Source organism: Tachysurus vachellii, chromosome 7 (assembly GCF_030014155.1).
Source record: "Tachysurus vachellii isolate PV-2020 chromosome 7, HZAU_Pvac_v1, whole genome shotgun sequence".
Classification (NCBI taxonomy): domain Eukaryota; kingdom Metazoa; phylum Chordata; class Actinopteri; order Siluriformes; family Bagridae; genus Tachysurus; species Tachysurus vachellii.
In genome coordinates, this window is record NC_083466.1 from 6581409 (window position 1) to 6594461 (window position 13053).

General features: G+C 37.1%; 1 protein-coding gene across 1 annotated transcript in view; it reads right to left on the reverse strand.

The window, feature by feature from the left end:
• Positions 1–13053, reverse strand: part of tnr (tenascin R (restrictin, janusin)) — a 38883-nt gene that overhangs the window by 3862 nt on the left and 21968 nt on the right. Inside the window, exons 12-16 of the mRNA XM_060873606.1 lie at positions 10674–10793; positions 10442–10585; positions 9639–9758; positions 8844–8987; positions 636–766 (exon numbers count right to left, since the gene is read on the reverse strand). Coding sequence (XP_060729589.1) covers positions 636–766; positions 8844–8987; positions 9639–9758; positions 10442–10585; positions 10674–10793 — 659 coding nt within the window. The remainder of the gene's footprint in view (positions 1–635; positions 767–8843; positions 8988–9638; positions 9759–10441; positions 10586–10673; positions 10794–13053) is intronic.

The window sequence follows — 13053 nt, forward strand, 5'->3', positions numbered from 1 at the left end:
TATATATATATATATATGTATATAATAATATAATAGAAATATGTGAATATGTGTCATACATTGTTAGAATGCATTATATCTTATTCCTGAAGTCTTATGATGAAAACACATATTAGTTTGGTAAGGAATGGAATGAACTCAACAAGATGGGAGGACATTGTTATGTGGGTTTTGTTTCCTCAGTCTTGTGTCTTGTGTTCATTCACTGTGCATTACTGACACCCTCTGGCCTATCAGCAGGACTGGGTCAAGTATTGACTATATTTCATGAAATGCTGTAAATGGGTGAGGCAATGATATCAAACATAGTGTGGAAAGAGAGAAAGAGTAATGGAGAGCAAACTACATTATGATGTTTCTGAGACCATTTTCTAATATTGTCCAAAAGATTCTAAACACAATATAATTTGTATCAATATATTAGTGTCCTTGGTGGACATTTTGAATGTAACATAGGCATGTTTAACTTCACAGCACACAATTCTGTGGAAACATAATACGTTTCTTAATTAAACAGGTGAACTGTGAAAATGGGAAGGTTTTTTTTTTTTTTTTGAAAAAAAAAAAAAGTTTATAATGTATATACAGCTGTTTAATGGAATACATTCTAAAAAGTGAAAACAATTGGTACTCACTTTGCGGCTTCCATCGCTTGACTTATAGGTCAGCATGTAGTTGTCAATATCTGCAATGGGCGATTGCCATGAGATGAGGGCACTACGATGGTTGACCTCACTAGCAGTCAGATTGAGGGGAGCGTCCATAGCTATGAAACAAAAGCTTTAAGGTCACACACAGGACAATTTATCTTCACCTATGCAGTTCTGACTAGTTTAATGAGTAGTGATATAATCTGTACTGTTCACTTGTGGTGACATCTTGTCTGGTTTAGAGCCATCCTTGGCCGCATGAAATATGTATCCTGTGGTCGAGGTTACACACTTTTTTAGTCAAGCATTAATTCATAAAAGTAACTGATTTATCATCTTTTCCATACTTAAAGCCAAAATTGCTCCGGGACATTATTAATTTTAGGATATTTTATTTGTCTAGCCAAGAAAGTGTCAAAATGCACTTCAATTAAGAGCCATTCACAGGTTACAAATTAAAGTTCCATGTTCAATCCCTTTTAGGCTACACTGTTCATGACAACAGTAAATAGATTTGTACAATATATGTGTGAAATAATAAATCTGTGTACTTATTACACTGTAAAATGATGTACCAATTGTTAGAATGCATTCTAAGTGTGAAAGAGCTGTCAGCTCAGCTCTGAAACTGGAAGAGTTTAATAAACACACCCTACCAGTGTAGATAACATGAAGCATGTTTATATATCAAGTAAAATATCAAGTAAAAAAAGTGTCAGCTAACAGCAAAATAGTGTCCCATAAGTCTGCATTGATGGTTGCATGCTGACTGCCTCATTGAAGAAGCTGTTTAAGAGTTTGGTGGTAGTGATGTACAGGTGGCCAGAGGGTGAAGAGCAGGCTGTGTGGGTACATCAACAATGCTGGTGACCTTCTGCTCAATGCACTGATCTCCTCAGCTGTTCTTAGGGTTTGTTTTCTGAGTTCCCATATGAAACACTGATAAAGCTTCTCAGGAAACTGCCTGTTATAGGTGGTGATATGGAAGTTGTCTACAGGAAGTGGAAAGGCACTCTTGGCTAAACAGGTGTGCTGGGGATCTAGGAGAGGTCTTCTCCAATATGCATACCAAGCAAATTTTGACTCCACAGTTGAGCTGTTGTGTAGTAAGCCATTTTTACTACATGTCCTCTTAAAGTCAATAGTCATTTCTTTCATTTAATTCATTGAGAGCTGTTCCACCATCTCATTACTGCCTGTATGCTGACTCTTCATTGCTGCTGATGAGGTGCAGCATACTTACGACTAGTGTCAACTTAATGATCCCTTGATACATGCACTGTATTGTTTGAATTGTTTGAATTGAATTGTTGTTGTATAGTCTTTGTGTAGGTGGCCTTGGTTTTCTTGATGCTATTGGTGAGTTTCTTGCTGCCTGTAGCACCACTTTGTAACCTGATCCAAACGCAATCATGGCCATTGAGACCTAAATGACCTCATCATAATTTAATTGATAACATCATCATACCCACACTTAATATTTCCAGTGACAGATAATGTATTTAACTCTGTATGTGTTTACTCTAAAATCAGTCTTGTAATGTTCAACCGTGTTTTGTCTTTCATCAGCAGGTAATGAACATAGATTAACAGCACAGGGGTCTGACCTGAGTCTGAGGTGGGCCAGTGGACAGCTTTAGACTCTCCTTTTGTGTTTGTGTAAACATAATCCAGTGTGTTATCACCCCTAGTTGGAATATAAACATGTTGTTGAATTATACACTGCCTTGTAGGCCCTAAGGTGCAAACTGTCCCATAAATATTATGAAGCTAATTACTAAATACTACCTTCTATGCAGTAGTAAGTGTCAACCTACACAACCTACTGTCATTTTTGCACATCACAGCACCTTGGACTGCTTTTTTTTTGTGGGCTCATAAACTTATAAAAAAATACCACAAACATATCATTCATATCATCACAGAACATATCATCACAGAAAATCCACAACCAATTTTGACCTTATTTTAAGTACAAGGCTGGTACAAATGCTGAGCAAATGAATGCCCATGAAGCAGATGATAATATGCATGCTGAGTACATTCATATTCATAACCACAGCCTTTAATCTTCACAACTATTAAAGCAGTACAGTAATTGAAATGCTGAAGACAGGCAACATTCCTCCAGAGGGAGGCATGAAGTAGGTTTTATGTTTTCATATCAATTATATGCAAATTCTCATATGCTACACTTTCTGCCATAAATGCCATAACGACATATTTCAACATCTTAAAATCCCCTGTAGGACAGTACATATATTAGAGAAAATCACTGGAATGTTTATTCTGCACTTTTTACATTTTATCAGTGTATGAGAGTATCTAAATCCACTATGCTTTAAGTGTATTTCTTTTTTTCCAAATTAAGCTGGCATTAATACAAATATCAAAAATCTGTCTGAAGTCAAATGAAACCAGCAAACCCTGTCAGGCAATTGTACATTCTGTTGCTAAGCCTGTAGGTGCACTTTTACATGCTAATTAATTTCCTCTAATCCACAAGGCTTAATGAGAAACTTCTGGGAGGGCTGGTTGATTGAGATTCAGTTTGAATGTGCCTGAAAGCATTTGCTCAATTCAAGAAGCCAAAACAGATTTTTTTGCAAAATGTACTTGCTTGTTGAGTTTTTTTTTGCATAATGTATGTTTCAAATATGTCATACAAGTGGTTTCTTGCTTCAGAAGTCAAGGACTATTAAAGTTGTAATTAGTTTGCTAACTAGCTTCCCCCAAATGGCAAATACTATTAATAGGCTATCAAAAATGAATGTTATAATTAATTTCCAGAATTTTTAATTAATAGTTAAAAATAACATATATTGCTTTTTGCATGTTAACTTGCTTTCCTTATTTCATAGATTGAAGAATACATCTACTTCCTAAATGCCAGCCATACTGCCTCTCATGCATTTACCACCATTCTCATTGTCACCGTTCACATTTCACCTGGTGCCAAAATGGTAAGCGAATTCTACAGAGCTACAGAGAGTATACCCCAATGGATGTTTTATTTTTGCCAGGGGCTTTAATCTTGTAAGCTTAAACAAACATTAAGAGTGATTAAAAGACTGCACCCTGCTCCCACCTTGGGTTTTCGCCACTTCCAAAACACACCAAACCCATTGGTGAGAATCTTCTCAGCAGTTTTGGGACATTTTTGAGCACACAGTTTAAAATATATTCAGAAGCTGTTACATACAACACAGACTTAGAGGTGTATATGCAAGTGCATTGATGATGTGAATTCCTTAAAGAACATTAAGGGCAAGCCTCTGTCTGTTCCTCTTTATGTGCTTGACACATACAGTCACGTGATACAAAAAATTAAGCCCACAAACTAGCTAAAATGAGTAAATGAACAAATGTCTTTGGAGAGCTACTTTGCTACTTTTAAAGTGGAAAAGGCCCAGTGATGAGACAGAAAAAGTGCTTTCAACTGTCAAGAAAAAGAAAGCCATATTTAATAGAAAATTAGGAGTCGTACTTAAAATATGGGTTTATTAAGCCAGGTGATTCTAATGCACCAAGAATGATGCACCATAATATGTAGCAACAGGCTATCAAATAAGGCAATGAAGCTTTCAAAACTGCTTCATTGCATGGAGACCAAGCACCCTGCATTAAAAGACAAGCCTTTGGAGATTATTGTAAGAAAAGAAAAACTAGAAGAGCCAAAGCAATTATTGACTTTTCAAATTTCTTCACTGATAAGACCCAAAGCATTAGCAAAAGCAAATAAGCAAAATAGTGGACATTAAACCCATGACAGCATCTCGTGATCCAGTCCTGCCTGAAGCTCTACAGTGCTTTACAAGTATAGGACAGGAAGAGCTATAAACTTATTACTACAGCTAAATTAACATATTGTAAGATCCCATTCCAAATAAACGACTGAAAGAAGTGATGCATACAGCTGGAGAGCCTCTTGTCAATATAATTAACTCCTTGTTATCTTTACATCGCATGCCTAAATCCTTGAAGTTGGCTGTTATTAAGCTCCTTGTTAAGAAACCTAATTTAGATTCGAATGAATTATCAAATTATAGACCCATTTAAAACCTCCCGTGTATGTCTAAAATATTAGAAAAGTTGTGTCTGTTCAAACTTGCTCCTTATTATAGGAGAATAATATCTTTTAAGATTTTCAGTCAGGTTTCAGGCCCCATCATAGCACACAAACTCACTTCTTGGTCACAAACATCTTGTTCAGGCAGATGGTTTAGATCCTACCATATTACCATCCTACCATCGATCGTTACCATTTTGTAGATTTAAATGGAGAATCCTCCAGTTTAATACCAGTGAAAAATGGAGTCCCTCAAGGGTCAGTTTTAGGAACGCTGAGTTTTTTCAACATACAGTACATGCTTCCCTTACACCAAGTTATATATCTCATCAAAACTAAATGAAATATCGAAATTGTCCAGGTTAACAGAGTGCATTTTCTATTGTTAAATTCTTATAAGAAAGAAATATTACAAAAACCAGTACACAGAAGCTTTCACAATTAATTTTCCTTTTAGAGGGATGTACTGTTATTAGTAGCCCAACAGTGAAAGATCTGGGTGTTATATTAGACAGCAACTTGTCTTGAAAACCATATCACCCATATTACAAGATAAGGCTACTTCCAACTTAGAAATATTGCCAAGCTAAGAAACCTCCTATCTGTATTTGTAGCTGAGAAGCTAGTTCATGCATTCATGACCTCTAGACCGGACTATTTTTATGCATTACTAGGTGGTTGTCCTGCACCTTCAACAAACAGGTTACAGTTAGTCCAAAATGCAGCTGCCAGAGTTCTCACTAGGACAAAAAATGTGATCATATAACGTCAATTTTATCATCTCTACACTGGCTACCTGTTAAGTTTAGAATTGATTACAAACTGCTGCTACTTACGTACAAGGCTCTTAATGGTTTATCTCCAGTGTATTTAACATGTCTTTCAACATGCTACAATCTTTCATGCTCTTTAAGATCACAAAAATCAGGAATTCTGAGAATATCAGAATATCCCAGAATATCAAAATCTACTAAAGTTTTTGTATTTAAAACAAGATTAGCTAGGCATACACATAATACACCCTACAACCATGTGCTCCAGTAGATACACATTATTATCTAGTTCTGGTTAATATTATGAACAGCAGCTATGCTAATTCCTCTCTACTTTGTTCTTTTTCTACCCATCCCTAGGCATCCACTGATTGTTCCAGCTCCAGTTGTGTTCTGCTTCTTGAAGCTTGAACATTCAAAGAGAAATGACCAGCTCCATGTGGTCTCTGAGGACAACAACCTTCTAATCAATACACAATTGTCAGGCTGTATATGACCGTAGAAAGGACATTATTCATAATAACACTCTCGGGTGTTTATAAAAGTTTATTATCACACCCTCTGGTGTCACCCAAATGAGAATGAGCTTCCCTTCCCCATCTGGTTCTTCTTAAAGTTTCTTCCACTTCCATCTAAGGGAGTTTTTTAAATAGAGGTCTAATATTAATCTTGAATCTTTTTTTTATTATTATTATTTTAACTTTTTTGTACATTTTGCAATTATGTCCAAAATAAATTTTGAATTGTTGAATTTTTTCAACCTGCTTAAGTTCTTCACACCACCACACTTCTGCGCTTCCTCCACTGGCTTCAAGTTGCTGCACGCCTCAGATTCAAAACACTGATGCTTGCCTACAAAGCCAAAAATTTACCAGCTCCCTCTGACCTCATAGCTCTTATCACTCCTTACACTGCACCTCACACAATCAGAGCTACAACCACTGCTCAACTGTTCCCACCATCTCTCAGGATAAGTCTCCTTTCCGTTCTTGCATGGAGGTGGTTCCTTCTATACTGTAGATGTCAGAGCAGCTGAGTCACTGAATGTCTTTAAACGATGGCTGAAGAACTAGCTCTTCCTGAAACACTTAAACTAGCTCTTCTTCTCCCTGTTTGTTCTATGTGTATATTAAAAAAAAAAACAAGAACAGAGTTTTAGGTTTACTGGTATGTTACGTCTTTTACCTAGTGAACCAGTGTTAATGTATTCATCAATAGACTTAAAAGCGCTGTTGTACGTCTGCCAAATGCTATAAGTGTAAAACTCCACCTTAAGATCAGATTACCAAGCCCTGTAAAGCACTAAGAGAGCCATTTTAGAAAGGCACCAGAGATGCCAAGGAGGCCTACAAGACTCAGATCAAATCCTACCTGCCCCATCTTTGACCGGCATTAGTTTTAATACAGAGTCAACAGGTACATCACTCTGCACCACCTGCAACCCTGGGAAACATGTGTAAGAATTCTCCAAGTAGACAACAGCTTAGTTTTTCAACATGATCATCCAAGGCAAGCTAGTCAGCACACTTACAGAACTAGGCCTCTCCCCCATCTGCACCTGGATAAAGAGCTTCCTCACAAACTGTCCATAATCTGTTAAACTTGTTCCCCACTGCTCTTCCACCATCACTAAGCTCCAGATTTTTACAGTATGCTGACTGTAAAAATCTGACTGTATGCTGAGCCCAATACCGACTGTATGCTGAGCCCAATACTCTACTCCTTGTACACACATGACTGTACTCCTGCACCAACTCACCAACAGCATCTTCAAGTTTGTGGATGACCCTACAGTGACTGGACTCATCTAAGGACGTGATGAATCAGCCAACAGAAATGAGGTCTAGAAACTGGCAATGTAGTGCTTAGACAACAATAAGGCACAGCAGCTGGAACACTTCCTGTGAGTGTTCAGGAAAAACATTCTGGAGTGTAAGCTGATGGAGTCCTTTTACCGATCCACCTTTGAAAGCTTGCTGGCATACTGCATTTCGGTGTGGTATTCTGGCTGCATTCCAGCAGAAAAGAGAGCCCTCCAAAGGATAATTAACACAGCCCAAATAATCACAGGCTGCTCACTGCCCTCCCTGGAAGATATCGCCTCCCCCCGACACCTCAGTAGAACCAATAACATCATCAAGGACACCTCACACCCAGACCACCATCTGTTTGCTCTTCTGTCCTCTGGCATTCGATACAGGTCCTTACAAGCTCTGTACAAGGACCACATGTCTACAGGACAGTTTTGTTTGCCTTCAACTGCTCACTTTATTACGGCAGACACTTTATTCCATTTACTATTTTTTGTCACTTTACTTACAACTACTGGATCTTATTACTGCAGTCACTTTATTCCATTTTCAATCTGTTACTGTACTTTTATTAAAAACTTGCACATACACTGACAAGGAATTTCAGAAAATCACATACTGATTACTTATTGTCACTTATTGTCTTGTATTTTTTTTCAAGTTTCTTTTTTTTGTCACTCTACTACTCCATTCTGTAGTCACTTCTGTTTTGCTGTGGACTGGCATGGTGTCAATTAATAAGATTACAAATTGCAAGGACTGTGCACTTATTTGCAGGTATCTTCAGGGAGAACTTATATTTCAAACCATATGCATCTAAATTTTGTCTTTTTCAAACTCTCAATAATATTGTTTCTGTTACTTGACATCAACATGAGCAGCAAACCCAAACTTTGTTGTATGCAGAGCTATATAATGACAATGAAGGCGTAAATACCAATGCACACCACAATTTACAAAGCTGCAGCAGACACTTTATGTGAAGCACTAAATGTATTTCTGATACTCTACCAATTGTTTACAGTTTTCAGCCCATGTTCCATGTATTTATTTTCTTGTCAATTTATTGTCCTGTTTATTTATAGTTGTTTGTATTTATTGTCCTGCACTATTGTCACACACTGCTGTGTATCTGCACTTTCTGTAGTCTTAGGTACTGTTATGTGTACCATGGTCATTTCAATCCACTGTATACAAGTTATATGATGTGATAGCAATAAAAACCCACTTCATTTGTTAAGGATGGAATCTGAGAGATTCAAGATCAACTTCATGACACAAATATAATATAATAATTCAAATATTTTTTGAAACATCTACAAACAGATTCAGAGTTTCACCAGCAAAAGTGAAATTCTTACAAAGTATTATGGGTAATACATGTATTGCAACTTTCTAAATGTGGGATCATTTTTTTTAATAGAACATATGATTCAAATATGCTACATACACTATATGAGGTTCTAGACATTGATTATGAAGATGAACAGTGTCAAGATGTGAAGATGTGGATACATGTGTTTGAGTTACAGAGACTCACGTGTGATAAAGCTGGCAATCACAGTGCCGCTGGTTAAAGGGCCCTTGGTTGCATAAAGAGCAATGGAGTAGGGAGTACTGGGGAGAAGTTGACTCAGCTGATGTTCCTGCTTGTTCCCTTCCACTAGAAATGTTTCTGCTGTCACTAGTTAGAAGAAAAAGATAAGCTTCAACACCTGATTTGTCAGCTATAAATCACCATATGCTGTATAACATTGTAATTTAAAAATATAAAATTCAAAAATGGTTTTATCCTAGTCACAGCTGACCCTGAGCTTATCCCAGAAACACTGGGTGCAAGGACTGAGTGAAACCCCAAGAATCACACATATACCTGGAGAGAACATGCAGAGAAACTCAAGAACCTTAGAGTTGCTACAAGATGGCAACTCTATCCCACATGACACCCTATTTTGTTGAGTTAATGATTTTCTAAGTTAAAAATCATTGTGTATAATGAGCAATTAAGGAAACAAACAAACAAAAAAACAAACAAACAAACAGAAATTTAACAATCAGTTTAGAGTCAATATTGTTGTGGCACAGAACGGTGCAGCTGAGCTTACTGGCAGTTATTCTATTTATTATCTCACTCTCTTTCTCTCTGTTGCTCAGTTTTACCATCTGTCTCTCAATTTTTTCCTTTCCTTTTTTTACACATGCTTTTCCTCTGTTTTCACATCATTCTCTTTCCGTGTTCTCTTTTCAGTTTCACTCTTATCCTCTGCTATGACTTGCTTTCCCTCACTCTGTTCCCTCTTTCTCCAGCTCTCTCTACCTTTTTATTTCCACCTACCTTGGCTGCGTGTGAGGGTGAGTACATAATTATCCACACTGGAGCGTGGAGGAGTCCAGCGCAACAATACTCCCTGTGGTGTGACATTCAGTGCCATCAGTTCCATTGGCATGTCCATAGCTGCAGTTAAAAACAAATAAATACGTTTAGTGTAGTTTATGAAAGATATGTCTGTAGAACGCAGTTTTGCATGACTGGATGTGGTCTGATGATTTCCTTGTTTTTTCATGTGCCAAGGATTTTCAGAGATGGTTAAATATAGCACATCTCTCCAGGTTGAAACTAATTTGTTTTGATTAACATCCCGGGGAAGATCACAATTTTCTAAATGAACGGAGATTGTGGAAGATTTTATACAGTCTAATGTGTCTGCGCCACACATCTTTATGCATAAGATTGGCTTTGTATTGTAACAATTTAAAAAATCAGTGCATTTGCAATACTATATTTAGCTGAAATGTCAATTCAAATTTAAAAAGGTTTTTTGTAAACATTTTAACAATAGGAAAATCACAAAACATGTAAGTGGGCTTTTCATGTCTTTCTGTAGTGGCAGATGAATAGTTGATCTGAGGGTCAGATAGTCACCATCTGGTGTAAATATTACTGCTACAATGAGTGCTCTGGAAAAAGTAATTGATTTAGAGAATTGGGTAATTTAAATTTGTTGACATATCTTAAATTTAACCACAAAGTGATGGAGTCTTCTGGCCTCCAACACAAGTGAAGCAACCGTCAAAGCATGTGGTTCTGTGACTCTTTTTGCTGAAACAGTCACTTTTAAAATAGTCACTATACTGTACCTGTAAAGACACTGGTGCTGATTTGCTTGCTCTCCTGGCTTCCACGCACTGTGTTTAACTTGATCTCATATTCTGTTGCTGGATGGAGTCTGGTCAGAGTATAGTTTGTCACATCCTTGTGAATCAGCACACTGTCCATTTGCCCTGTAGTGAAAAACAAAACTTTTTCCATGTCTTAGCTCCTGAAACAGGTTGCTATAATAAGATGTAGTGGGTGCATAAGTGACCATACCTCTAGCAGACTGGTAGGACATTTTGTAGTAATCAAATTGAGCAAGTGGCTGAGCCCATGATATGATTACTGAATCCTCAGATATGTATGAGATAATGATTTCTCTGGGAGGGTCCATACCTAAAGCAGAGATATATATAGTTAGTTTTAAGTGCAGAGAAATGTGAAGAAAGCTAAAGGATTTTACTGCTAATGGAGTATTTATGTTTATTAAAACTATGAAGGTTTATAATGAAGTGAGAAGTGGTAACTCAGCGGTTAAGTGACTAGTGATTGGAAGGTTGTGAGTTTGGTTCCTAGAAATTCATTCATTCATTCATCTTCTACCACTTATCCGAACTACCTCGGGTCACGTGGAGCCTGTGCCTATCTCAGGCATCATTGGGCATCAAGGCAGGATACACCCTGGACGGAGTGCCAACCCATCACAGGGCACACACACACTCTCATTCACTCACGCAATCACACACTATGGACAATTTTCCAGAGATGCCAATCAACCTACCATGCATGTCTTTTGGGGAGGAAACCGGAGTACCCGGAAGAAACCCCCGAGGCACAGGGAGAACATGCAAACTCCACACACACAATGTGGAGGCGGGAATCGAACCCCGAACCTGGAGGTGTGAGGCGAACGTGCTAACCACTAAGCCACCGTGCCCCCCGTTCCTAGAAATTGATACTAGAAATTCTAGTAATACTAGAAATAGTTTTAGAAATAGAAATAGAATAGATTCTTGTAGAATAGTGTGATTTATTTTTCAATAAGCATAAGTAGAATCGAATCCCAACCCTGGAGGTGTGAGGCGAACGTGCTAACCACTAAGCCACCGTGCCCCCCTCAATTTTATCTTAATTAATTCAAATTTTTTTCAATTTTTATGCATTAAAATGCTTACATTTAAAGTTTTTCTTTTTCATCCATGCGTATATTGAATCATTATGCATTCAAAAAAACAATCAGCAAAGATTATAAGGTCTAAAGGTAGAAGATAACATTGTACCAATCTGTGACTTCAGCACCTTTGCATTTTTGCTTTGTTTTTGTTTATGTTTTAAAACAAATTGATAAAAAAAAAAGAACTGGCACACTTTGTGCAGGAATCGTAATCAGTAAATGCAGCACATTTCAAGGAATACTGTAGAGAAAGTAAATGATAAACAGGTCATTTTTCCCCTTTTAAAATGTAACAATGGCATAAATATTCAAGCAATGTTTTAGTACTCAAACAGTCTGAATATTACATTTGAAATATATTAGAAACAGCATAGAAGTTGAGATAAAAGTTTGCACACAAGATACTACAACAAAACATCTGACAAGACAATATGTGCTTGCAAGGTGGCTATAGCTTAAGATTAAAAATGTGCTCTTATTATGTGATGACTCTTGCATCAGAGCTAATAAATGGTAAAATAAAATATTGTCTGTTTTTAGACAATATGCATGGACAAAACTAGTTGTCACTAATTGGATATAAAAGCAGAAAGTTATTAAGTGCACTTCCAATTTATTTACACTTTTTTGCACATCTCGCTGTCTAAATGTGGGCCAATAGCTTAGTACAAGGTTATCTAATCTTATCTGTAAGGGCCTGCAGAATTTGGCCAAACCAAGCATGAGCCTATGCTTGGTAGTAAACTGAAGATCAAGATCAATTGGCTAAAGAGGTAAAATCAGGTTAGGTAACTGCTTCACTGCAATCTGCAGTTACAACGATTCTTTGCAGAGAAGCTTGTATACCCATCTCTAAGCATATCAGGTCCCTCTCTCTCTCTCACACACACACACACACACACACAGTCATGATAATAAATCAAAGACACTTTGCTGTAAACAATAAGTCAAAAAGTTTTTTTTGGTCTTTTTACACCAGTAAAAGACCAACCCATATATTTATCCACTGATCAAGGAGACACAGACAAATCCCTAAACAAAGCTACCATCCTGTTTTATAATATTCTGCATCAAAATACCTCTAAAGATCTCTAAGTCTGTTTTGTCTATAATATCACTGCACATCCTGGTTCTCAACTGAAACATTGCAACAATTACTCTGATGCATCGTTCTTAAGCTCTCATTTTACTCTCATGTTGCACTTGTAAATGAGCTGCTGAGTTATGTTTGGTATTTTAGAACAGTGCCAGAACTCCTGGAGCTCAGGGGAACCAGAATGAGGATTGGAAAAACTTTCATTAGACAAAATGAAAGTAATATTGGAATGTAATACGAGGCCAATATTTTAGATTTAATATTAAGTCAGTAAAAGATTGGCTTGCATGAGAGACTGTAATGTTAGCATGAATTCAAGTGGACATTCTGCAGTATTGTCATTGTTAATTTTGTCATTGTTAATTTTTGTTTATTGTGTAAATATT